This window comes from Salvelinus sp. IW2-2015, linkage group LG18 (genome assembly GCF_002910315.2).
Source record: "Salvelinus sp. IW2-2015 linkage group LG18, ASM291031v2, whole genome shotgun sequence".
NCBI lineage: Eukaryota > Metazoa > Chordata > Actinopteri > Salmoniformes > Salmonidae > Salvelinus > Salvelinus sp. IW2-2015.
This window is the reverse complement of record NC_036858.1, coordinates 55624000-55651689: the sequence shown is the minus strand read 5'-3', so window position 1 is coordinate 55651689 and position 27690 is coordinate 55624000. Positions and strand designations below refer to the sequence as shown.

The 27690-nt window shown below is 42.0% G+C and overlaps 1 protein-coding gene across 1 annotated transcript in view; it reads left to right on the top strand.

Annotated features, from left to right (window-relative positions):
• The window catches only part of LOC139029168 (caskin-2-like), a 45902-nt gene extending 18990 nt beyond the window's left edge, over positions 1-26912 (top strand). Inside the window, exons 3-5 of the mRNA XM_070448622.1 lie at positions 23744-23795; positions 26137-26234; positions 26643-26912. Of these exons, the coding sequence (XP_070304723.1) occupies positions 23744-23795; positions 26137-26234; positions 26643-26806 (314 nt within the window). The 3' untranslated portion in view covers positions 26807-26912. The remainder of the gene's footprint in view (positions 1-23743; positions 23796-26136; positions 26235-26642) is intronic.
• Positions 26913-27690: the final 778 nt, after the last annotated feature.

Sequence of the window (27690 nt, the reverse complement as noted above, 5' to 3'; positions counted from 1 at the left end):
GGGTGTCAGTGCAAATTTTCCAGGTAGCCATTTTATTAACTCTTCAGCAGTCTTATGGCTTGGGAGTAGGTGCTTTAAGGAGACCACTTTTTAAGTCTTTTCATCTCTACCAGAAGGTTATTATTAGCATATTCGAAAATAAACGTGGAAAATATGCATACTTTCTTTATGAAACACCATTTTCCAACACCATGCTAGAGTTGCTAATTCTAGTCAGGTTGACCTGATTAGCTGAACACGATATGCAACAACCCGGACTAGCATTAGCTGCTCTAGCATGGTGGTGGAAAATGATGTTTAAATTTGCCTTCTAGCCATTAAATCGAGTTGAGGGAAATGACTGAATGGAGAATGTTTTATGTACGAACCGGTCCACAGGGGATACAAGTGTATAGCCGGCTGCATGCATTCCCTTTGGACGGTAAAATGAAACAACTCGAAGTCTGGACATCCTCTCGCTCGCTCTCTTCTCTGCTCTTCTTTTCTCTCTTCTCTTTCTCCAATTAATGTCACCTCTCCCGGCTCTTACTGACACCTACCCATAAGCCCCCTCTCTTTCAATATACTGTAACCAGCATCTTCACCCACTGAGCACCGACAGACACTGGACATCCATGGATATTGAAAAGTAGTTGAAATTGGTTCAGTCCACCCTGGCCTTGATTTCAACGTCCAAAGATGTTGTTTTTTGGTCCGGTCCGGAAGATGCCTTGATTTCAACCTCCACAGACGTCTGGACTGGCCTTAATTTGGCCCAAACAGACATCRATTATTGTTTTTTGGGTTATTGAGATATGCAGCCGGCCGCGACCGGGAGACCCATGAGGTCTGCGCACAATTGGCCCAGAATCGTCCGGGTTAGGGGAGGGTTTGGCTGGCTGGGATGTCCTTGTCCCATGGCGCTCTAGCAACTCCTTGTGGCAGGCAGGGCACATGCACTTCGGTTGCCAGCTGTACGGTYTTTCCTCCGACACATTGGTGTGGCTGGCCTCCGAATTAAGCGAGTAGTGTGTCAAGAAGCCGTGCGGCTTGGCTAGTCGTGTTTCGGAGGACGCATGGCTCTCAACCTTCGCCTCTACCGAGTCCGTACGGGAGTTGCAGCGATGAGACAAGACTGTAACTATCAATTAGATATCACGAAAAAGGGGTAAAAAAAAGAACAATAATATGCAAAAGAGGATCTTGCATATTTATAACTTTCTGTACTTATTTAGGATACATCACCATGAAGAGAATGACAATCCTATCAATAATTATGCATTCACTTACTGTATTTCAATAACGAAAACAAAAAAATCATATCATAGCTGACAATTTTTTTGGCAGACATATTTGAATCTTAGGAGTAGAGTTTTGGGAAAACGTGGTCACATAAAAAACAGCGGGAGATTCACCAAAATTCTGTTACCAAACTTTGCATCTYCACAGTTCTTCCAGTAAATGTGTTTTTGTAAAATTGTCACTGTACATTCTTAAAAGTAGTGCTTGTGGCATAGAGTTGTATGGTTTGTTGAACTTTGAAATCAATGATTTTTGTTTGGCATACATTTTAAGGGAAAAATCTGAGTCTACCGTGGAATTGCCCCAAATAGATATTCTAGATACGTCTTATGATAGGATACAGCAGCGTTTCCCAAACTCTGTCCTCGAGACACAAGGGGTGCACGTTTTGGCTTTTGCCCTAGCACTACACAGCCGATTCAAATAATCAACTAATCATCAAGTTTAGATCATTTGAATCAGCTGTGAAGTGTTAGGGCAAAAACCAAAACGTGCACCYCTTGGGGTCTCGAAGACAGAGTTTCGTTAAATCCTGGGATACAGGGACAATCAATATTCAGAATTGACATCAATGTATAACCTAAAGTCAGATTAGTTCTTATCTGAAGTCCCCATGCAGATGTTATAGCAAACTCTTGGTTTTAACCCAGTTTTGTCTGGGTGGTAGTGGCCCTAGTACTATGACATGAGATCTTTCTGTGAGATAAAAACCAGACAGCACTGTTTCACCAGACTTGTTTACAGATACACTTAGGAAAAGCAACCGTATTACAACAGACAGACAAACTATAATAACCAGGACAAGTCCAAACAAGAGTTTGGTAGACAGGTGAACTTTCCTTGAACTCTCTCTCTCTTTGTTCTCTTTGTTCTCTTTCTTTCTTTCTTTCACTATTTCTCTTTCTATCTTTTCTGGTACTGATGGAGTTATTGTGCTGGAACAAAGCCTGTGCTGCTTGCCTGCAACCATACACAGAGACATGCAGAGGACAATGAGAGGACAATGTCTGTGTCCCAAATGGCACCCTATTCCCTATATACCYTGCATTGGGAAAGTATTCAGACCCCTTCACCTTTTCCACATTTTGTTACGTTACCGCCTTATTCTAAAATTGCTTGAAATAGTTTTCCCCCCTCATCAATCTACACACAATACCGCATAATGACAAAGCAAAAACAGGTTTTTATAAATTTTTGCAAATGTATAACCCCCCCCCAGGAAATGTCACATTTGCATAAGTATTCAGACCCTTTACTGAGTACTTTGTTGAAGCACCTTTGGCAGCGATTACAGCCTTGAGTCTTCTTGGGTATGACGCTACAAGCTTGGCACACCTGTATTTGGGGAGTTTCTCCCATTCTCCTCTGCTGATCCTCTCAAGCTCTGTCAGGTTGGATGGGGAGCGTTGCTGCACAGGTCTCTCCAGAGATGTTCGATCGGGTTCAAGTCCGGGCTCTGCCTGGGCCACTCAAGGACATTCAGAGACTTATCCCAAAGCCTGGAGCAGGTTTTCATCAAGAATCTCTCTCCACTTTGTGCCGTTCATCTTTCCCTTGATCCTGTCTAGTCTCATAATCCCTGCCGCTGAAAAACATCCCCACAGCATGACGCTGCCACCACCATGCTTCACTGTAGGGATGGTATTGGCCAGGTGATGAGCAGTGCCTGGTTTCCTCCAGATGTGACGCTTGGCATTCAGACCAAAGAGTTCAATCTTGGTTTCATCAGTCCAGAGAATCTTGTTTCTCATGATCTGAGAGTCCTTTAGGTGCCTTTTGGCAAACTCCAAGCAGGCTGTCATGTGCCMTTTACTGAGGAGTGGCTTCTGTCTGGCCACTCTACCATAAAGGCCTGATTGGTGGAGTGCTGCGGAACTCTGGAGCTCTGTCAGAGTGACCATCGTGTTCTTGGTCACCTCCTTGACCAAGGCCCTTCTCGCTCGATTGCTCAGTTTGTATGGGGGGCCAGCTCAATGAAGAGTCTTGGTGGTTCCAAACTTCTTCCATTTAAAGATAATGGAGGCCGCTGTGTTCTTGGGGACCTTCGATGCTGKAGAATTGTTTTGGTACCCTTCCCCTGATCAGTGCCTTCACACAATCCTGTCTCGGAGCTCRARGGACAAGTCCTTCGACCTCATGGCTTGGTTWWTGCTCTGACATGCACTGGAAATTGTGGGACCTTATTTAGACAGGTGTGTGCCTTTCCAAACCATGGCAAATCAATTGAATTTACCACAAGTGTACTCTAATCAAGTTGTAGAAACATCTCAAGGATGATCAATGGAAACAGAATGCACCTGAGCTCAATTTTGAATCTCATAGCAAAGTTTCTGAATACTTATATACAGTTAAAGTCGGAAGTTTACATACACCTTAGCCAAATACATTTAAACTCAGTTTTTCACAATTCCTGACATTTAATCGAAGTAAAAATTCCCTGTCTTAGGTCAGTTAGGAACACCACTTTATTTTAAGAATGTGACATGTCAGAATAATAGTAGAGTGATTTATTTCAGCTTTTATTTCTTTCATCACATTCCCAGTGAGTCAGAAGTTTACATACACTCAATCAGTATTTGGTAGCATTGCCTTTAAATTGTTTAACTTGGGTCAAACATTTTGGGTAGCCTTCCACAAGCTTCCCACAATAAGTTGGGGGAATTTTGGCCAATTCCTCCTGACAGAGCTGGTGTAACTGAYTCAGGRTTGTAGGCCTCCTCGCACACACTTTTTCAGTTCTGCCCACAAATTTTCTATAGGATTGAGGTCAAGGCTTTGTGATGGCCACTCCAAAACCTCGACTTTGTTGTCCTTAAGCCATTTTGCCACAACTTTGGAAGTATGCTTGGAGTCCTTGTCCATTTGGAAGACCCATTCGTGACCAAGCTTTAACTTCCTGACAGATGTCTTGAGATGTTGCTTCAATATATCCACATAATTTTCCTTCCTCGTGATGCCATCAATTTTGTGAAGTGCACCAGTCCCTCCTGCAGCACTTCACCCCCACAACATGATGCTGCCACCCCTGTGCTTCACGGTTGAGATGGTGTTCTTCGGCTTGCAAGTCTCCTCCTTTTTCCTCCAAACATAACGATAGTCATTATGGCCAAACAGTTCTATTTTTGTTTCATCATTTCTCCAAAAAGTACGATCTTTGTCCCCATGTGCAGTTGCAAATCGTAGTCTGGCTTTTTTTATGGCGGTTTTGGAGCAGTGGCTTCTTCCTTGCTGAGCGGCCTTTCAGGTTATGTCGATATAGGACTCGTTGTACTGTGGATATAGATACTTTTTTTATWTTTTTTATTTAACCCCTTTTCTCCCCAATTTTCGTGGTATCCAATCGCTAGTAATTACTATCTTGTCTCATCGCTACAACTCCCGTACGGGCTCGGGAGAGACGAAGGTCGAAAGCCACGCGTCCTCCGAAGCACAACCCAACCGCACTGCTTCTTAACACAGCGAGCCTCCAACCCGGAAGCCAGCTGCACCAATGTGTCGGAGGAAACACCGTGCACCTGGCCCCCTTGGTTAGCGCGCACTGCGCCCGGCCCGCCACAGGAGTCAAGGATATCCCTACCGGCCAGGTAGGGGTATGCTGCGAGCGCGATGAGACAAGGATATCCCTACCGGCCTAACCGGTCTATCCCTCCCTAACCCGGACGACGCTAGCCCAATTGTGCGTCACCCCACGGACCTCCCGGTCGCGGCCGGCTGCGACAGAGCCTGGGCGCGAACCCAGAGACTCTGGTGGCGCAGCTAGCACTGCGATGCAGTGCCCTAGACCACTGCGCCACCCGGGAGGCCCGGATATAGATACTTTTGTACCTGTTTCTTCCAGCATCTTCACAAGGTCCTTTGAAGAAGAAAAAAAGTAGATGTCCTAACTGACTTACCATAAACTATAGTTTGTTAACAAGAAGTTTGTGGAGTGGTTGAAAAACGAGTTTTAAGGACTCCAACGTAGTGTATGTTAACTTCCGACTTCAACTGTAAAATTGTATTTCTGTTTAAAATGTTAAATAAATTAGCAAACATTTTTAAAAATCGTGCTTTGTGATTATTGGGTATTATGTGTAGGTCAATGAGGGGATTTAAAAAAAATAAAACATTTTAGAACTGTAACGTAAAWAATGTGGACAAACTGAAGGAGTCTGCATACTCCTAATGCGCTGTTGTGCATGACTTTTGACCAGAGCCCAGGGTACACTACAAGTAGTACACTATATAGGGAATAAGGTGCTATTTGGGACGAATCCAATGAAAAGGAAAGAATAATAAAATCATTATAAGATGTAGCTTGTGTACAAGAGTGTATCCTGTATCCTTGTCAACACGATAATCTGCATTTGTCCTAGCATGTTCTAACATGATGATCACTGGAAAAAAACACAATGTACTCTCCTTGAACTATTCTTATTTTTGGGATACTYGAGGTCTATGTTTCCATTAGTCCCCCTTGACCTGATTGTGACACGCAGGCTGCCAATCATGGCGATCGGTCAGACTCAGAACAACCAGTCCCAGACAGACGGAGGACTCTATCCTAATAATGACTCTAGCTAATCAATGGAGGATAATGAGGCAGAATGGCAATTAGGCCATGCAAGTTTGACAATTTACTATCTGTCTCCTCCTTGTTTATCTTCCCCTTCTCAGTTTCTCTCTATCTCTCTCTTTCTTTTATTTCCCTCTATCTCTTTCTCCCTRTCTCTCTCCCGCTATAATAAATATAGGCTAGTAGTTAACTTCACCTATAAATCATATATTGTATTATTCATTGCAGCCTTAAATCATTGCCGATCACCTGTTTAATCTCTACAGGCCTAAGTACAGCCAGTAAAAACATCACTACTCCCTCTGGACCAATACATATTACCCTTAAAGCTGCAATATGTAACTTTTTGGGCACCCGACCAAATTAACATAGAAATAAATGTAAGTTATAGATCCGTCATTCCCTTTGAAAGGGCCTAATTWATTTATTTCCATTGACTGATTTCCTTATATGAACTGTAACTCAGTAAAACCATTGAAATTGTTGCATGTTGCGTTTGTATTTTTGTTCAGTATAGTTCTGTTCGATGGCGAGTGGTGCGGTCGACTGGAGGATCCTCCATTATTGTTTAAATCTCTAGATTGGAAACATTTTGGCTTCTCKGTAGATTACAACGACGATGGGCAGAGAGTCGTGGATAAAACGTTAACATTAAGTCTCCACGCTCAACGAGAATAGCCTATGCAGCTTCCAACACCTCAAATATGTTGATACATTTACGCCGACATCATCCCGGTACAACCGGAGCAAAACTGAAACACAAATAAACAACAACACAACACCGTCTCTCCTTGGCAGCTGATTCTGACCGCGCCAAATTACAAGAGCGATTTGTAGGCTATGTTTGTGTTTTTTACTGTCTTTGGTTTATAGCTGCGGATATTCACCCATTCTCACTTTCTCTGGGGTTGAGAATAGGGCATTTCAACACCTCGTGAAGGTGCTCGAGCCACGTTATGATTTCGGCAAAACGGTAGTACAGCAAACCAAAGCCGAAGTTTTCAATGTATTGTGTGTGTGTGTGTGTGTACATGTGTTATTGTGCCGTCTTAGGCTACTGAATGATCAAGACTTTGATAAACAATTGATAAAGGACATGTTCTCAATAGAAGCTCATTGTCTCTGGGAGCAGATATTAGACGTGTGTCTCTCTGATTAAAGGCTCCTGCATTTTGAAATATCTCTTCTGCCTTCCAAGTGTTCTTCCCGTGGCAGGCCTCTGTTGCTTTCTGGRGTGTGTTTGCGCTTACAAGTCTGAACGTTGCAAAGTGTTCCTCTCTGTCTCTGTGGTGTTAATAGGTCTCTGTCAGTAAAGTCCAGCTGCATCAACAGATCCTCTTCCCCCTACTAGGACTCTGTTTATACTGACACCATAACAATAACAAGCACACTCACTGGCCTGCCCCTTTTTCCATACACACACATTTTTATATTTACATTTTAGTCATTTACCAGATGCTCTTATCCAGAGCAACTTTCAGGAGTGAGTGCATGCATCTTCATACTGGTCCCCGTGGGAATRAAACTCACAACCCTGGCATTGCAAGCACCATGCTCTACCAACCGAGCTACACCATGTGCAGGTAAAAGACACAAGGGCTCCGCCTCAAATGGCACCCTTTCCCTAGTGCACTGCCTTTGAGCACAGCCGAGTCCCTCGTCAAAAGTAGTGCACTTTAAAGGGAATAGGGTGCAATTTGGGACACTGACGAGGTAGACGAAGAACTAGCTCCAGAATCTGCACCAGTTTATCGGACATGTCTTTCCTCAGTGGCACTGACACGCCTTACTACGGCGTTTAAGAGCCACTGCCAGAACAGTCAACAGTTGTGTGTTTTTATGGGAAATATCTACGTCCCAAATGGCACCCTATCCCTATGGGTCACGGTCAGAAGTAGTGCACTAGGTAATAGGMTGCCATTTGTGATGCTACCTGAGCTCATGTAGCGCTGAAACAGGAGCAGTTAAATGATGATCTAGACTTGGCAAAACCTTAAATGTTCATTAAATGGCGCTCCTGTTATAGTGTGTTACATCGATCTGTTCTGGACTAGAATGAGACAGATTGAGATAATCTTGTTATATAAAAGAGACAAGTAAGGAAATCACAGTAGCTATGTCTGAAATCTGGCTTGCCTACTACTTAAACTGCTTACTGTACTGTTTAGAATGTACTAGTCCTGTGTAGCTTGGTTGGTAGAGCATGGTGCTTGCAATGCCCAGGTTGTGGGTTTGATTCCCATGGGGGACCAGTATGAAAATGTATGCACTCACTATTGAAAATGGCTTTGGATAAGAGCATCTGCTCAAATGTAAATAAAATGTGCTGTTTTGTAAAAATMAACGTAGTAAGAAACAAATAACAGCATGTTATGCTCATCCTACTCAGAATGTGTCACGCAATTATGTTGATTCCCACAGTTTGTTCATTTTGGTACAGCTGTTATCAGACACATGTACCTCTCGAAATATGATTATCTTCCTTAATAGTGTGCAGCAAATTTACTAAATGAAAAGCCAAAATGAGTATGACATCCAGGCATTTAAAGCATACTCAATTGTTTTTAATTTCACAAACTGTAACGAAATTCGTCTTCGGATGAAGAGTAGTCATCGGACCAAAGCGCAGCGTGGTGAGTGTTCATGTTATTTTTATTAGAACAGAATTACTAAACAAAATAACAAAGCGAGTGAAACGAAAACGAAACAGTCCTGTAAGGTGCAGCAACACAAAACAGAAAACAACTTCCCACAAAACACAGGTGGGAAAAGTATGTTCTCAAAGTATGGTTCTCAATCAGAGACAACGATAGACAGCTGCCTCTGATTGAGAACCACACCCGGCCAAACACACAGAAATAGAAAACATAGAATACAAAACATAGAATGCCCACCCCAACTCACGCCCTGACCAACGCAAAAATGAGACATAAAAAAGGAACACTAAGGTCAGGGCGTGACACAAACTATATAAAAAAAWGWTTRCGCATACCCAAAATGCCTACTATTTAGAATGCAAGTACAGGTATTCAGACACGGCCAGTAATAGAATCAATGATTCTATTTCTACAGAGGAAATGCATATGTGAGCCAACTGTTCTAATCGTTCCATTCAGTAGGAGTTCTGTTTGGCTCACAGATATATCCTACTTCTGGAATAATCTAGTTTCCAGATTCCCAGTTAACAGAGTTGATTCATGACGTAACTATTTTATCCTGGTTTGTCTGGTTCTCAGTTTTGGAGCGCCTGTGTAGCACTGAAAGGGTTTTTGGGATACTAGAGGTCTATGTTTTCATTGGTCCCCCTTGACCATGGTGACACTCCAGGCCTGCCAATCATGGCGATCGTCAGACTCAGAACAACCAGTCCCAGACAGACGGAGGACTCTATCCTAATAATGACTCTTGCTAATCAATGGAGGATAATGAGGCAGAATGGCAATTAGGCCATGCAAGTTTGACAATTTACTATCTGTCTCCTTCTCATTCTCCTTGTTTATCTTTCCCTTCTTGGTCTGTCTCTCTCTGTATCTCTCTCGCTCTCTCTCTCTGCATCTCTCTCTGTATCTCTCTCGCTCTCTCTCTCTCTCTCTCTCTGCGTCTCTCTCGCTCTCTGCATCTCCTCCCCCCACTCTCTCTGCTCCTGTCCTTCAATATCCTTATGGAAAGGACAACGTATTGTCCCAATAGAATGTCTGCCTGTATATTGTGTTAGGCTAACTCCTATCCCTTGGTTGAGACATAGCTAGTGCTTTGGTAGCTACACTATATATACACCCCTTCAAATGAGTGGATTTGGCTATTTCAGCCACACCCGTTGCTGACGGGTGTATAAAATCGAGCACACAGCCATGCAATCTCCATAGGAAACATTGGGAGTAGAATGTCCTTACTGAAGAGCTCAGTGACTTTCAACACATCACACACACACACACTCAGTGACTTTCAATGAAGTGGTAGGCCACACAAGCTCACAGAACGGGACCGCCGAGTGCTGAAGCACGTAGCGTGTAAAAATCTTCTGTCATCGGTTGCAACACTCACTTCCGAGTTCCAAACTGCCTCTGGAAGCAACGTTAGCACAATAACTGTTTATCGGGAGCTTCGTGAAATGTTGCCACAAAGGGTTTCCATGGCCGAACAGCCGCACACAAGCCTAAGATCACCATGCGCAATGTCAAGCGTTGGATGGAGTTGTGTAAAGTTTACCGCCATTGGACTCTGGAGCAGTGGAAACGTGTTCTCTGAAGTGATGAATCATGCTTCATCATCTGGCAGTCCAACGGACAAATCTGGGTTTGGCAGATGCCAGGAGAATGCTACATGACCAAATGCATAGTGCCAACTGTAACGTTCGGTGGAATTATGGTCTGAGGATGTTTTTCATGGTTCGGGCTAGGCCCCTTGTAGTTCCAGTGAAGGGAAATTTAACATTTAACATTTAAGTCATTTAGCAGACGCTCTTATCCAGAGCGACTTACAAATTGGGAAATCTTAACGCCACAGCATACAATGACATTCTAGACAATTCTGTGCTTCCAACTTTGTGGCAACAGTTTGGGGAAGTCCCTTTTCCTGTTTCAGCATGACAATGCCCCCGTGGACAAAGCGAGGTCCATATAGAAATGGTTTGTCAAGATCGGTGTGGAGAACTTGACTGTCCTGCACAGAACCCTGACCTCAACTCCAACACCTTTGGGATGAATTGGAACGCCGACTGCGAGTCAGGCATAATCGCCCAACATCAGTGCCCGACCTCACTAACGCTCTTGTGGCTGAATGGAAGCAAGTCCTCGCAGCAATGTTCCAAAATCTAGTGGAAAGCCTTCCCAGAAGAGTAGAGGCTGTTATAGCAGCAAAGGGGGGACCAACTCTATATTAATGCCCATGATTTTGGAATGAGARGTTCGACGAGCAAGGTGTCCACATACTTTTGTACAAGGCTTAGGCTACAGTATAATCACATTGCCAGAGAGCCACAGGGATTTTGTGACTTCTCCAGGCTTCCAGCCAGGCCTGAGACTCAGTCTGCCCACAGTCATGCCAGCCAGCCCAGCACCACTTAGTGCTATCACCTGCCTTGGCATTTGGCTGGCACTGCCTGGCTGTGTCCTTATATAGGCTGTATGCTACTGTATATAGGCTAGCTACGTGCAACATTTTAGGTTAGCTACAGTGCATGCAAGTGCATAGCATATTCTCATAAGTAAGGACAATGTCGTCCTAGCGGCTTTGCCTGGCTGAATTCTGAATTTTCTGATCTTCTTGTCAGTGTCTGACCTTCAGTTTCGTTTAGGCTGAAAGTGCTTCATTAATTCACTCAAAGGAGAAGGTATGCTCTTGCTACCTCATAATCCAATCAAGGTTGAAGAAATGTAATCTGCAAGAGATATGCAGCTAGCCTGAAGGACGGACCACGTTGTTAGAGTGGCTCAGAACACTTCTTAGACCCTGAGACCTTACAGGTGCTACATCATCTTTTACATGGACTCTTTAGTCATATCTGGATCTGCGTATGGCCTAGAGTCTGTATCAGGCTGATATTCAGCTACAGCTGCTCTTGGAGAAGGTTCTTATAGAACAGGGGTTCCTGACCTTTTTCCGCATCGCAGACTGGAGCAGATCCAGAAACAGTTTTGCGGACCGGAGAACYCCCARCAAGCTAGCTTTAGGAAGCTGCACCCAGACAGATTCCTGAGGGCTGGTTGGAGAGTGTTTKATKTTTTAGTAGGCTAATTAGTGAAGTTCGATTGATCTGTTAGTCATGAAAATATTAGGAAGGTGTTCCTAATGTTTGGTATTCTCTGTGTAGAAAGGCCTCTGTCGTTTCTGCTTTTGTGGTGTTTCTCTTCCTTAAAACAGCAGAAACCGGAATGGATGTCTGTGTGGTTTACTATGTGCCAAGAAAGCCATCCGTCTATTTTCTTCAACCGTGGTGTGTGTGTGTGTGTGTGTGTGTGTGTGTTGTGTGGTGTGGTGTGTGTGTGTGTTGTGTGTTTTGGAGCATATGTTTCTTTAGCAAAACCGCCATAATAGAGTCTCAGATGCTTAGTGTGAATGGAGACGACGTTACGCATCAAAACAAGGAATTGGAGAGAACCTACAGAAACCATACGGAGCCATACATCCAGGCAGCCCTTCTGTTGTGTACTGTTATTGACCTAACAGGGCCGCTCAGACATACCCTTAAGGCAAAGAAAAGGGCAAAGGTCAACTGTCTGACAGGGCTGTTGTCTACTTCAGCTGCAGAGCAACAGTTGGGTGCTTCAGTGCTAAAACACATTTCTGTAGCTAGGCTATACAGTTTGTTCATAATGCGAGAGATCGTTTCCCATCTTTCAGCCTTTTCTGTGCCCAAATGGCACCCTATTCCCAATAGTGCACTAGTTTTGGTCAAAAGTTGTGCACTATATAGGGAATAGGGTGCCATTTGGGATGCAACCTTGGTTATTTTTTGTCTWCCCACCTGACAGAGAATGCCATAGGTCTGAATAGAGAGATGAATGGATAAGAGAGGGATACTTCCGTTTCTTTCCAATGGGTTTTTCCACTCTCTTTCTGCTCTCTTTCAATGTGACACGGTGTTTTAAAGAGTTCTGTTTAAAGATCAAAGTACAGACATATATTTTGTCCAGCTRTGAACACATTTACACCTGTCGTTGTGTATTAAAAACCACAAGGAAGATGATGACAATGATGTATTATAGGCTAGCCTACTAGAATAGTGTAGGGACATAATATGCTTGTTAACATTTTCTGCAACGTGTTTTGACTAGGGCCAATCGTTTTTGCTGATCACGTATCCTGGCAAAGGAAAAACTCCCTAGTTGAGAAACACCCAGTCACTGTAGCCCTATGTGAAATGCAAATMATTTTCTATGATTTCTTTCAATGTGTGGTTGTAGACATGAATAGCATCTCTATGGCTAGTCTCTAGGCTACAGTACTCCTTGCAGGGGCCCCAGTGGTCTGACTGTTTGTGGTGCCCAGTGCTTTTGTGTGTGTGTGGGTGTTAGTAATGTGCTATGCCGTGTTTACAGCCAGGCATTTGCATGGAGAGACARTGGAAACCAGTGATCGTTCTGCTGCGCCAACATAAAGACTGTGGGTTATACACACACATACGCACGCACGCACGCACCAACACACACACATAATATGACAGGTGTAATGAACAACTCAATCTGCTTTATCTCCTAACGTATTGCACAAGTTGACTGCAGGAATTTAAAAAGTAGCTAAAAAAAAAAAACTTTCTACGGTATTGAAAAAAATAATCCTGTGGCTATTTCCAAATCTCTAGGTATACGGTATATGCGTTATACCGCCCAAACCTGACACACACTCAGCCTTTTAGGGGAGGTGATTGAAGGCCAATGACGCTTGACTGGGTTACATTTCACTGTCTCGTTATGCTCTACTGTTTTGGGTGCCATTTCTGTTGCCCTGTTGTAGCCAGTAAGTTATGTATTCAACAGACCTTTTTGATGCTGGATTTCTATAGATAGTATGTGGGGGCATCTTTGTGTGTGTGTGTGTGTGTGTGTGTGTGTGTGTGTGTGTGTGTCTGTCTGAACCCCCTAGTGTTAAACACACCTGCAGGCCATGGTAAAAGAGTAGTTTTGTTGGCAGGGTTTTGCGTTACCACACACCCAATATCATAATCTGTATGTGGGGCACTATAGGGGGAGAGACGGACAGACACACACACATTTACATTTTACATTTAAGTCATTTAGCAGACGCTCTTATCCAGAGCGACTTACAAATTGGTGCATTCACCTTATGATATCCAGTGGAACAACCACTTTACAATAGTGCATCTAACTCTTTTAAGGGGGGGGGGGATTACTTTATCCTATCCTAGGTATTCCTTAAAGAGTCTGTCCACATGCAGTAATTTACTGTACTGTGATGTCAACCACAGCCCACCAACGTTTATTGAGAGGGAAGCAATTGTTTTCAGAGAATGAAGAGAGGGAGTGGATGGAGGGATGAAGAGAAAGAGAGGGGTTGACAGAACACAAGATAGATAGTCATTGATAAAGGGAGGGAATGTGTGAGAGAGAGAGAGAGAGAGAGAGAGAGAGAGACGAATAGAGGGAGAGAGAAGGAGATTGTGGTGGAGAGAGAGAGATCAGGAGAGAGAGAGAGAGTAGGAGGTGGTGGTGGGTGTACTATGTCTGGAATGTTAGCTCATGTTTGAGCTGGAACTCTAAAGGCTCTGTTTGTCCTCTCACTGTCATTAGGGCAGTTTAGGCCCCACTTGGCAAGCTGCCCAGTGTGTGTGTCTGTGTCTGTCAGGGTTGAGGTTCTTTCGGAATTTAATTCAATTCAAACCATACATTTGAATTGAATTGCAATTGACTATACACCCCACAGGAAGCAGAATTTGAATCGAAGTAAATAAAATTTATTAAAAGCGATCCAAATCAATTCAACTGAGACATGAAACTTTTATCAAAAAGATCCGCCACTTATTAATGAATAGAATACCCATACCATTTCAAATATTAGTTTGATTATAACTCAGATGTCAAACAGTTTTTTTTATTGTCATGAGATGTTAGATTGTTCCCTTTCATACTGTAGTGTTTGATCTAATGCATACTGGGGAGAAAGAAATCTGATATTAAAACATTAAAGGAGTAGTTCACTATTAAATAACTTGATGTTAGATGCTTCCTCGCCCTAAAAGTAGTCTATGTGTGTCACGACTTCTGCCGAAGTCGATGCCTCTCCTTGTTCGGGCGGTGCTCGGCGATCGACGTCACCGGTCTTCTAGCCATCATTGATCTATGTTTCATTTTCCATTGGTTTTGTCTGGTCTTCTTACACACCTAGTTCCAATCCCATTCATTAATTGTTGTGTATTTAACCCTTTGTTTCCCCTCATGTCCTTGTCAGAGATTGTTTATTGTTATGTTCATGTTCTATGGATTGGTGTGTGACGGGTTCTTGTACCCACATTTATTTTATTTTGGTCTTTGGTTTTGGAGTTTATGTTTTAAGTTATTAAATACTCAATTTATACCAAGTTTAATTCTCCTGCGCTTGACTTCCCTGCCATCTACATACACGACGTGACAATGTGCCGGATAAAACTGTATCCGATGGTTCAGTTTTCTTTAAACAGCCATTACAAACTCCAGCTAACTTCAACTGCCCCTAGCTAAAAATCTATTGTAGTGGGGCGTGTGAGCATGATTTTTTWAAAGTATGTCTAAATCACCAGAAATCCACTCCATTTTTGGTTTTATGTTACTTAAAGGTGATTTGGCCATTTTAAAACAAAACATGCTCACATACCCCATCAGTTCCATAGATTATTAGCTAGCGGTGACTAAAGTTAGCTGACGTTTGTAATGGCTGTTTTACAAAAATTAACCATGGATTACAGTTTCTCCTGGCCCATAGACTACTTTAAGGGTGAGCCACCATCTAACATCATTTTGCAAAATAGTGAACTATTTGTTTATGAATTATGAATTATTATACACAACCCACAACATGTTTTTAGAATATTTCCAGACCACTTTGTAATTATTTAAAATAGTTTTAGGAGAATGAGTTTTAAACCATATGCTACATGTGTACAGTGGTGGAAAAAGTACCCAATTGTCATACTTGAGTAAAAGTAAAGATACCTTAATAGAAAATGACTCAAGTGAAAGTCAGGCAGTAAATTACTACTTGAGTAAAAGTCTAAAAGTATTTGGTTTTAAATATACTTAAGTATCAAAAGTAAAATTATGAATAATTAAAAATTCCTTATTAAGTKAACCAGACTAGAGGTCGACCGATTAATCGGCATGGCCGATTAATTAGGGCCGATTTCAAGTTTTCATAACAATGGGTAATCATCATTTTTGGACGCCTATTATGGCCGATTACATTGCACTGCGCGGCAGGCTGACCACCTGTTACGCGAGTGCAGTAAGGAGCCAAGGTAAGTTGCTAGCTAGCATTAAACTTATCTTATAAAAAACAATCAATCTTCACATAATCACTAGTTAACTACACATGGCTGATGATATTACTAGGTTAACTAGCTTGTCCTGCGTTGCATATAATCAATGCGGTGCCTGTTAATTTATCATCGAATCACACCCTACTTCGCCAAACAGGGGATGATTTAACAAAAGCGCATTCGCGAAAAAAGCACAATCGTTGCACGAATGTACCTAACCATAAACATCAATGCCTTTCTTAAAATCAATACACAGAAGTATATATTTTTTAAACCTGCATATTTGTTTACAAAGAAGGTTTATTGTTAGCGGCCTAATTGAGAGCTAGCGGAACATTGGGTGTCAGCCTTCTGCCTTGGGGCCTTCATTGGCATCGGGCAGGAGTTCAGGGTATATGCAAGGTATTGGGCCGCCTGGCTCGTTGCGAACTAATTTTGCCAGAATCTTTTACATATTAGGACATAACATTGAATGTGCTGGTGACAATGTAACAACAGATAGTTTAGACTATAGGGGTTGCCACCGTCCGAGTAAAATACGGAACGCGGTTTCGCGTAATTTCGACTGAAAGAGAATAAACGTTTTCCTTTCCGTAAATGCATCGTTTCAGGATTTGACCAAGTATTACAGACCAACGGCTCGTCTTCTGGTGTTATCTATATTATAATTAGTTATGATTTGATAGCAGCAGTCTGAACTGAGCGATGGTAGGCACCAGCAGGCTCGTAAGCATTCATCAAACAGCACTTTTACTGAGTTTGCCAGCAGCTCCTTAGCAATGCTTGATCACAGTGCTGTTTGATGAACTTCAAGCCTATCAACTCCTTGAGATTAGGCTGGCAATAACTATAGTGCCTATTAGAACATCAAAAGATAGTCAAAGGTGTATGAAGTACAAATGTAATAGAGGAGAAATAGTCAAACGCCGCGGCATAATTCTACATAATACAAACCTAAAAACTTATAAACCTGGGAAATATTGAAGAAACTGAAGATATTGAACGACCAGCTTTCATATTTGTTCTCATGTTCTTGAGGCAAGGAATTTAAACCGTTTAGCTTTTTTTCAATGCGACACATATTTACTTTTACTTTTTCTCTAACACTGTGTTTTCTGCCATTATTGAAACCAAATTGAACATATTTCATTATTATTGAGACTAAATAGATTTTATTTATGCATTAATATTAAGTTAAAATAAGTGTTCATTGTTCATTCAGTATTGTTGTAATTGTCATTATTACAAATATATACAGTTGAAGTGCGATGTTTACATACACTTAAGTTGAGTCATTAAAACTGCGTTTTTCAACCACTCCACAAACTTCCTTGTTAACAAACTATAGTTTATGGTCAGGTCGGTTAGGACATCTATCTTTGTTTATACACAAGTCATTTTTCCAACAATTGTTTACAGACAGATTATTTCACTTATACTTCACTGTATCACAATTCCAGTGTTCAGAAGTTTACCATACACTAAGTTGACTGTAGCTTTAAAACAGCTTGGAAAATTCCAGGAAAATGATGTCATGGCTTTAGAAGCTTCTGATTGGCTAATTGACATAATTTGAGTTCATTGGAGGTGTACCTGTGGATGTATTTCAAGGCCTACCCTTCAAATCAGTGCCTCTGTTGACATCATGGGAAATCAAAAGAAATAAAAGAAAGAAATAAAAGATGTAGACCTCTGGTCTCGGTTCATCCTTGGGAGCATTTCAAAATGCCTAAAGAAACCACGTTCATGCCTGTACAAACAATAGTACGCAAGTATAAACACCATGGGACCACTAGTAGCCGTCATAACGCTCAGGAAGCGAACGCATTCTGTCTCCTAGAGATGAATGTACTTTGGTGTAAAAAGTGCAAATCAATCCCAGAACAACAGCAAAGGACCTGTGGAAGATGCTGGAGGAAACAGGTACAAGAAAGTATCTATATCCACAGTAAACACAGTGCTATATCGACATAACCTGAAAGGGCCCCACTCAGCAAGGAAGAAGCCACTGCTCCAAAACCGCCATTAAAAAGCCAGACTATGGTATGCAAACTGCACATGGGGACAAAGATCGTACTTTTTAAAAATAAAATAGAACTGTTTGCCCTAATGACCATTGTTATGTTTGGAGGAAAAGGGAGGCTTGCAAGCCAAAGAGAACCATCCCAACCGTGAAGGCATGGGGGTGGCAGCATCATGTTGTGGGGGTGCTTTGCTGCAGGAGGGACTGGTGCACTTCACAAAATAGATGGCATCATAAGGGAGAAAAATTATGTGGATATATTGAAGCAACATCTCAAGACATCAGTCAGGAAGTTAAAGCTTGGTCGCAAATGGGTCTTCCAAATGGACAATGACTCCAAGCATACTTCCCTGACCTCAATCCTATAGAAKATTTGTGGGCAGAACTTAAAAAGCGTGTGCGAGCAAGGAGGACTACAAGCCTGACTCAGTTACACCAGCTCTGTCAGGAGGAATGGGCCAGAGTTCGGCCAACTTATTGTGGGAAGCTTGTGGAAAGCTACCCGAAACGTTTGACCCAAGTTAAACAATTTCAAGGCAATGCTACCAAATACTAATTGAGTGTATTTAAACTTCTGACCCACTGGGAATGTGAAAGAAATAAAAGCTGAAATAAGTCATTCTCTACTATTATTCTGACATTTCACATTATTAAAATAAAGTGGTGATCCTAACTGACCTAAGACAGGGAATTTTTACTTGGATTAAATGTCAGGAATTGTGAAAAAATTTGTTTAAATGTATTTGGCTAAGGTGTATGTAAACTTCAGACTTCAACTGTGTATATATATTTTTTAATATAAATATATATTTATATTTTTGTAGATATATATATATATATATATATCAACGCTGATACCAGCTTTTTCTGGTCCTCCAATAATCGGTATCGGTATCGGCGTTGAAAAATCATAATTGGTCGACCTCTAAACCAATTTTCAGTTTTTTTTTCATTTACGGATAGTCAGGGACACACTCCAACAGTCAGACATCATTTACAAACGATGCATTTATGTTGAGTGAGTCAGCCAGATCAGAYGCAGTAGGGATGACTGTTGGGAGGTTCTGTTGATAAGTGTGTGAATTGGACCATTTTCTGTCCAGCTAAGCATTCAAAATGTAACAAGGACTTTTCGGTGTCAGGGAAATGTAAGGAGTAAAAAGTACATTATTTTCTTTGGGAATGTAGTGAAGTAAAAGTTGTCAAAAATATAATTAGTAAAGTACAGATACCCCCAAAAAACGACTTAAGTAAAAATACTTTAAAGTACTACTTATGTACTTTACACCACTGCATGTGTCAAATAAATTAGCCTTTTTAATTTCATTTAAATAAATTCAACATCCTTTAATTCAAATTAAATTCAAATTCTGCTTCCTGTGGGATGTGGCCAATTCAAATTAAATTGTGTGTGTGTGTGTGTGCGTGTGCGTGTGCGTGTGCGTGTACATGCATGTGCTAACGCATTGTCTTGTCTGGCCTTTAGATTTGGTCCAGATAAAGTGTGAGTGGAACACTGCCCTACATTTGAACTATCCTGTCGCTGTAGAAGCATGAAATCATCATACATGAATGGCTGGCTTATATGACACACCTCATTCATACTGCCGTTAAGAAAATATGATAACCTTTGGTTGGGTTTAATATTATGGGTCGTCCTATAGCAGTTGGTGAGACAGTAGCCACATTGACAGAGTGAGTCATATGGAGGAGGAATTTGGTTAGTATTCAGATGGAATAGAATAGAAGTTCTCTGTTTCAATGATTGAAACCAATGCCAGCAGAGTTTTTCTGACAATCAATCTATTCTACTGTTCACTACTTCTCCCACTCTACTGGGGGACAGATTCACACTGTGATGTGTGTGTGTGCACATTCTTGTGCATGGTCCAGTGAGGGAGAGAGAGAGGCCAGTGGGCCAGGCAGAATGGTCCCTGCCGAACATAAGGCTGGGTTTGGACTCAGTGAGGCTGGAGCTGGGGTCTGAGAGCAGGGCTAGCAGAGAAGTCTATGCCCAGAGAGAGAGAGGCTTTAGACGAGGTGGGAGAGCCTGCAAACGACCCTGGAACTGGAGCTGGGGGGTAGAAAGTAGGACTGGGTGTAGGACAGTGAAGGTGGGACTGGAATGGAGGCATACGGATAACGTGACTAAAATGATTGGCTAAAGGAAGACTGYGAGGAGAAGGCATGGGGCAAGTACTGTCGTTCACCAGACACTTGCACCCAATACCTGTAGACAAGGTTATGGGGCAAGTGGCAATGTGTCTGTGGGGTAAGTCAACTATTAGGACACTCAGCCTAGTCAAAGATCTGTATGGGCTTTAGCCAATCAGTTCCTCTGACTATTCCTATGTACAGTCATATCCCAAATTATTGGCACCCTTGATGAAGATGAGAGAAAAAGACTGTATAAAATATATATATATATATTGTATGCTCCAATTAATTTTTTTACATTATATTATTTTATACTAATACAATTGCTCAGCTAAAGAGATTTTGTTTAACAAGTAATAACAAAACTTCTCAACAAGATAGGTGTCAAAATGATTGGAAACCCTGTTTTCAATACTAGGGCACTCTCCTCCTGCACTGAGCCTTTTTCTAAAATGTTTTATGAGATTGGAGAACACWTTGGGAGGGATATTAAACCATTCCTCCAAACAGAATCTTTCCAGAAAAAAACAGCCCCATAACGTCAAAGACCACTAGGCTATACACCAATGGTCACCAACCGGTCAATCTCGATTTCTAGTCGATCACCAAACATTTTTGTAAAAAAAACAGCYGTAAAGCCTCGCTTTCCTATTTTATTCGCTTCGTGCTGTTGGTGGTAAATGCAKTTGATTCAGCAGCCGTAGCACCTATAGGCCTAACGCTGGCCAATCAGGTAGCTCAGATCACCCTGTTTGCACAGTTTCCTCGAGCCATAGACTGTAAAAAGAAGCCTCGAACGCACAGCAKKGGTGATACTGTGAGATTTCAAGACKTTTAAAGCCATGACTAGAGAGACTCAATGAATACAGCAAAGAGCTGCTGTTTTTATGGGTAAGTTCATGTTTAATTTGTTATTCAGCACTGTCAACACTTCAACACTTTTATAAGCCATATAATGCACTMTCTTCCTACTTCCACTCATGCTACAACCAGCACTGCAGCTGCAATGAATGAGTACAGTGTTCCGATAAGCTAGCGTTGTTATTAGTAGCAGCTGTATTGTTTTATATCGAGAAATATTTCACTTTCTCTGGTCATAGAAGTAACACCTTGAATTGGTGCATGAGGCAGAAATAATGCTGTGTGACATTGGAGTTCGCTATCAGCTGAAAGACTGTGTCCCCTTTTCTCAGCGGAGGGAGGGAGAGAGGAGGGACGGTGAGTCTGGTGAGAGGCAGCCTCACATCTSCTCCCTCCCTGCCCTCAGACTGACCATCAGTTGCAGGCCATTAGTCCAGGAAAAATGTAATAAAAAAATATTATGCTCACTCAGCTGTGCCTCACAAGTAYTAAACTCAGCAAAAAAAGAAACAGCCCTTTTTCAGGACCCTGTCTTTCAAAGATAATTCGTACAAATTCAAAGATCTTCATTGTATAGGGTTTATACACTGTTTCCCATGCTTGTTCAATGAACTGTAAACAATTAATGAACATGTATATAATATAATTTCTAAATGGTCTGAGAATAACAACATTGGCAGTGCAATTCATGCATAGCCAAGTTACAATGTCTTGGGCCCATAGCCTACTGCACAAACCTCATTGATACAGAACTGTTTTTAATCGGTTAATGTTGCACATGCTTACTTTTTTAAAGTCATGTTTAAAAAAAATCTGAGCTGTAGATCTCAGCTTGCATTTTGACTCAGAAAGTGATCTTGACTCAGAAAAGGTTGGTGACCACTGCTATACACTGAGTGTACAAAATATTAAAAACACCTGCACTTTCCATGACATAGACTCACCAGTTGAAAGCTATGATCCCTTATTGATGTTACTTGTAAAATCCACTTTAATCAATGTAGATGAAGGGGAGGAGACAGGTTAATCCTTAAGAGTCTATTGACGCACCCGTGAGTCAATCTAAGTAACATAATAAAAAAATCTCCATATAAATCCTTCAGTTTAAGCTAGAGAAATCATTTTTTTTGCATGGGCTCAATCCACATCTGCCTATGTGGAGCTACAGCGGTGTTTGTCAGATCATCCCGAAAATCGGTCATCTCACAAAACGTCTGTAGTGTCTGAACGGTTTGGCCTACAAACTATTATGAAGGGGAGACACGTTGTTCTCTGTTATGCTCTACGACCCCCCACAAGTGTCACAGAACTCGTCTGAAAAAATATATTATTTTATCTCCTAAATATAGGACAGACACTTCAAAACCTTATTCCTTATGATAAAATGTTTTACTGTATTTTTTGCCATTTATGAATGTGTTATTCAATACATTTCTATGGCCTATAGTAGTAAATATATTTTTTGATACCTAAAGGGGTCGTACAATTCAAAATCAAATAGCTAAATGTTCCATGGTCTGACCATCTTAAAACAATTCGATATGTTAGCTTCGTAGCCGCCCCACCCCCACGCTCAACAGTTTCCCATGTGTATCAAGAATGGTCCACCACCCAAATGACATCCAGCCAATTGGACACAACTGTGGGAAGCATTGGAGTCAACATGGGCCAACATCCCTGTGGAACGTTTTCAACACCTTGTCGAGTCCATGCCACAACGAATTGAGGCTGTTCAGAGTGCAAAAGGGGGGTGTGATTCAATATTAGGAAGGTGTTCTTAATGTTTTGTACACTCAGCATATGCATCCTTCTTGAATGAGAAAGTTACAGACGCACAAATAGTATACCCCCAAGACATGCTAACCTCTCACCATTACATTAAAATGGCATCTTTAACTTTCTCTTATTTCCGAGTCATTCAGGACTATCCGTAATCATGGTAGCGTCCACATTAATGTAGGAGTGTTTAGAAACATGCTCTATTCTTATTTACAATAAAAGTGACTCCAAAATGACACTACATGATTTACCATTCATTTCTATTGGGCACAAAATAATCTGAAACAAAACCAAAACAAACAGCAAATGCATCCATTTGCAAATGCATCCAAATGCATTCAAGCTTGCGTGCTAGGAATATGGGACCAAATACTCAACTTTTGACTACTTTAATACACATACTGTATGTAAATTTGTCCCAATAATTCTGGTACCCTAAAATGGGGGGACTATGTACAAAAAGTGCTGTAATTCCTAAACAGTTCATGGATGAAAATAGCCTCAGATTAAAGCTGACAGTCTGCACTTTAACCTCATAGTCATTGTATAATTTCAAATACAAATGTGTCACTGTCCCTCTACTTTTGGAGGTCACTGTATAATCCACATTTTATGTGCATACAATATAGCTCAGTATTTGTATTATTTATTTCATACAGTCTTTTTTGCTCATCTTTATCAAGGGCACCAATAATTTTGGATTTTACTTTATATTTGTTTGCAATTGTAGCGGATAAAAACACCAGAGAGGAGTTTGCTTCAGCAACAGACCTGGAGCCAGACTAAAAGCCAAGTAAGAAGGTTGAATTGGTGTGTTTCATTTTCATAGGGAATTACTGAGATTTCATTTGTCAGCTGGCAATTTTTTGTCATAATACCATACGAAATCGAAGAGAGAGAGAGAGAATGAGTTTGAGGAGCATCCTCCAATGATTCTGACTTGTTATTTCAGGAACGAGTGATGAAGAAAAAGAGAAAAAAGAGAAACGTGAGCAGAGACCTTTCCATGATGGAAGCTCACTAAGGCATTCTGTTGAAAAGACAAATATGTACTTATGTTGTTTTTCCCTCCCTCCCTCCTTCCTTCCTTCCCTCCKTCCATCCTTTTGTTTTTCAGAGTTGCTGAGTTCCACAAAGAGGCTGAACATCAACTATCAGGACTCAGATGGGTAAGACATCCGTGTGTGCATGCGTTAGGGTTGGGTGGTATCCAGATTTTCATAACTTTATACCGTTCCTGTACCATACCAGGGTATTCAGTATTACCGACAGTGCACACAGGGCGCTATTTTCTCTTTTTTTTAGCCACTTGATTTTTTTTTTGTTAGCCACTTAGCTAGCAAGTTAACAAACCAAATGTATAGCTGGAACCCTGAGCTGGGGATAAAATGACCTGGCGTATATTTCAAAATAKCACAGTATACGTTATACCACCCAAGCCTAGCAAGCATTAGTCTTTGTTTACTGAGGTGCGTGAGTCAGTTAGATGGACTTGTGGTTTTTCCTCTGTGAACACTTTGTTTGCTCAGAGGAATGCAATCAATGTTTGTAGAGCAAGACTCACTCAATAACATTTKGTTTGATTGACATGGTCATTATCGCTAATGTGACTATTGAAAGTACATACCTGATGTGGTCTGTGGTCAGTTATTTAATCTGTATCTTGTGTCAATGTAGATTTACTCACCACCCAGTCACACCTGTACACAGACAGACCAGACTGTGTGTGGGTGTGTATTTGTTTAAGAGAGAGGGGGATGTGATATATGATAGTGGTGCTGAGGGACTGAAAGGAAGAAATGAGAGGTGAGCTAACAGTGACCAGTCACCATGAGTCAACACTCAGTCAGCAGAGGGGGAGAGAGAGGGAGGTAGAGAGAGGGAGAGAGAGAGGAAGAGAGAGAGAGAAGTGTAAAGGAGGCAAAGAGAGAGATGGAAGGATGGAGAAAGAGAGACATAAAACAGAGACAGAGATAAGCTTAGTATCAGTGAAAGTCAAAATGGATACATTTAATTTGTGTATTCCAGTGGTGGAAAAGTACCCAATTGTCATACTTGAGTTAAAGTAAAGATACCTTAATAGAAAAGGACTCAAGTAAAAGTGAAAGTTGGAGTGAGAGATACACAGGTTGTAAAGAAAGAAATAAAGGAGTGAAAACAGACAGATGAGACATAGTTGGATAGATGGATGGATGTGTATCTGACTAAGTACCAGGCAGGTCAAAACATTGAGCCTTCAAGTCTGGAAATCAGCAGTCAGATACTGATACACACACTCAGGCTTCATCCTAAATGGTACCCTATTCCCTATGTAGGGTCCTATTTTTCACCATGCAGCCTTACACACTCAGACCTTACATGACTGGATCCCATTCCCAACCATCGTCACWGTCTCACAGAATATAGTTTTTTAAGTGGATATGAAATAATCAAAGCTTCTGTGCGTGGTCTTCTGTAGCTCAGTTGGCAGAGCATGGCGCTTGCAARGCCAGGATAGTGGGTTCGATTCCCAGGACCACCTGTACGTAAAATGTATGACTGTAAARCGCTTTGCATAAAAGCGTCTTCTAATGGCTTGTATTTTAGAAGGACAGCTCTGAGTGAGTGCTGTATTACTGTCCTTGATACTCCAGGTATTCAGTGAACCAGCACTGAACCCAGTCCCCTGACACACACACACACACATACCTATGCACAAGCACATTTCATAGTACTCTCCCATACTTGAGTTGAAATACTATTATCCCAAATACATTTTCCCCCCAGCTTATTGATACTAAATTGATAGGGATGTTGTGGTTCTTGGGTTGCATCTTAAATGGCACCCTATTACCTGAATAGAGCACTACTTTTGACCAGGGCCCACATAGGGAATAGGTTGCCATTTGGGACGCAKSTTGGTCAGAGTTTGTACCCTGTATAGATGGCTATGTTTGGACCTAGGTCCTTGGTTTAAGGTTGGAGCTGGAACAGTGGAGGTGTCTGTGTTCCATGGCTGGCAGTAATTCAACAGTCGACTGTTGTCTTGAACACCCTGCTCTCCAGGAATGAAGGGCCCAAATTTATGCATTTAATTTGTCCCTCGTGGGATATACTGCCCCCTGACACACACACACAAACAAACACACACGCACACACACCGTCCTGCCATCGTCTGCTAGTGTGTTCTGATGAAGGCTCACCTCCTGTAAAGTCATCAGGTAGATTTATAGCCTCTCTGTCCAGACTATGGCAGACTCATTTCACCCTGGAAAACCTCCACAACTACCTAAGAGGGGAAGGACTCCTTACACCAGGCACTGTTGGACAGTACTGGAAATATAGAGTCTGTATGGAGTATGGAGGCTGCACACGCTTCCAGAATATTCCTAGACAATTACTGTAGTAGTAACAAAAGAGTGGATGGAATAATATTAATGCTCCATCTCTCTCTCTCTCTCTCTCTKTKTSTGTSRCRCTCRCCSRSTCTCTCTCTCTACCCCCCACCTCTCTTCCCTCTCTCTTCCCCAGGTTTTCAGCGTTACACCATGCAGCTCTAACYGGCACCACTGAACTGCTGTCTCTACTACTGGAGGCTCAAGCCACTGTGGACATCAAAGACACCAATGGTGAGAGGTTATAAGCTCTTATAAGTGGGTATAAACACTTATGAACAGTTATAAACAGGTAATACAACAGCACAAGTCATTAAAGGGGCAATCTGGGATTCGAAAAAACTCTAAAGCGGTCACTCTGCCACTTGTTTTGGCAAACAGAACAAAAGCCAGTCCTGGATTACACCTTACATTGTTTGGCTCCTTCATGAGCTTTCATGGGATTCTTGTTGGACTCCCCTCTGTCTATCTCTTTTCAACTCTATCTTTTCCTAACTAACCTTCTCTTGTACTATTTTTACTCTTTTTATCTCTCTCTCTTCCATCTCCTTTCTCCCTCCCTCCCTACTTCTCTCCCTCCCTCCCTCCCTACTTCTCTCTCTGTCTCTCTCTGTCTCTCTCTCTCTCTCTCTCTCTCTCTAGGTATGCGTCCGCTCCACTATGCAGCGTGGCAGGGTAAAGCTGACTCTGTGTTGCTGCTACTAAGAGCTGGAGCATCAGTTAACACACCGTCACAGGACGGACAGATACCTCTACACCTGTCTGCACAGTATGGACACTACCAGGTGGTGAGTACACACACATGAACACACAAACGCAGACAGACACATGCACGCACACACACACACACACACACAATTGACCCTTATCAACTCAGAGACATGGTTCGATATTTGGAAGGATTACACACTGGTAAGAGGCCTCACCACACACACCTTCACTCAGTATCAGTGTGTATATAGTGTTTCCAGGTGTGACAGCGTGACACAGATTGTGTACGTTAGGTGTCAGGGTGAGTGAAAGGAGAGGGCTCTATAGTAACTACATGACATGATCAGGTCAGCAGTGGGTTCCCTGGGTGACATATTGAGACTAATGGGAGGAAGGAGGAATATGTGTATTGGGTGTCTTTAATACACAATTAGGGAGTCTACCTGAGAGGTGTGTTCACACACACACCAACACGCACCCACACACATGCACACACACACGAAACGCACAAACATACACGCAGCAGCATAACTGGTCATGGAGACTACTGAGGTATTGTATTGTATTGTGTGTGGACAAAGCAGGAACATTAACAAAGCCAGAGGTATTTCTCTGTAATGGATAGGGTCGCAAAATTACAGGAATTTTCTATAATAGTCCTGGTTGGAGGAATCTGGATTTCCTGCTTATTCCCTCCTGATTCCGGGAATCATCCAAKCGGGATTTCGTGAAAACCAGGGAATTTACTGACCCTAGTAATGGAAGCCCTGTTAGGACTACTGCTTTAGCCCTGAGCTAAGATCCTGATGCCTCTCTCTGCTTGCTGTGGTGATGAAATGTCAGAATGTTATGTTTATTGCGCTCTCTCGCTCTCGCTCTTCGCTCTCGCTCTCGCTCTCGCTCTCGCTTCTCGCTCTCGCTCTCCGCTCTCGCTTCTGCGTCTTGAGGCGATCTGCCTTCGGAAACTGGACTGGGTCTG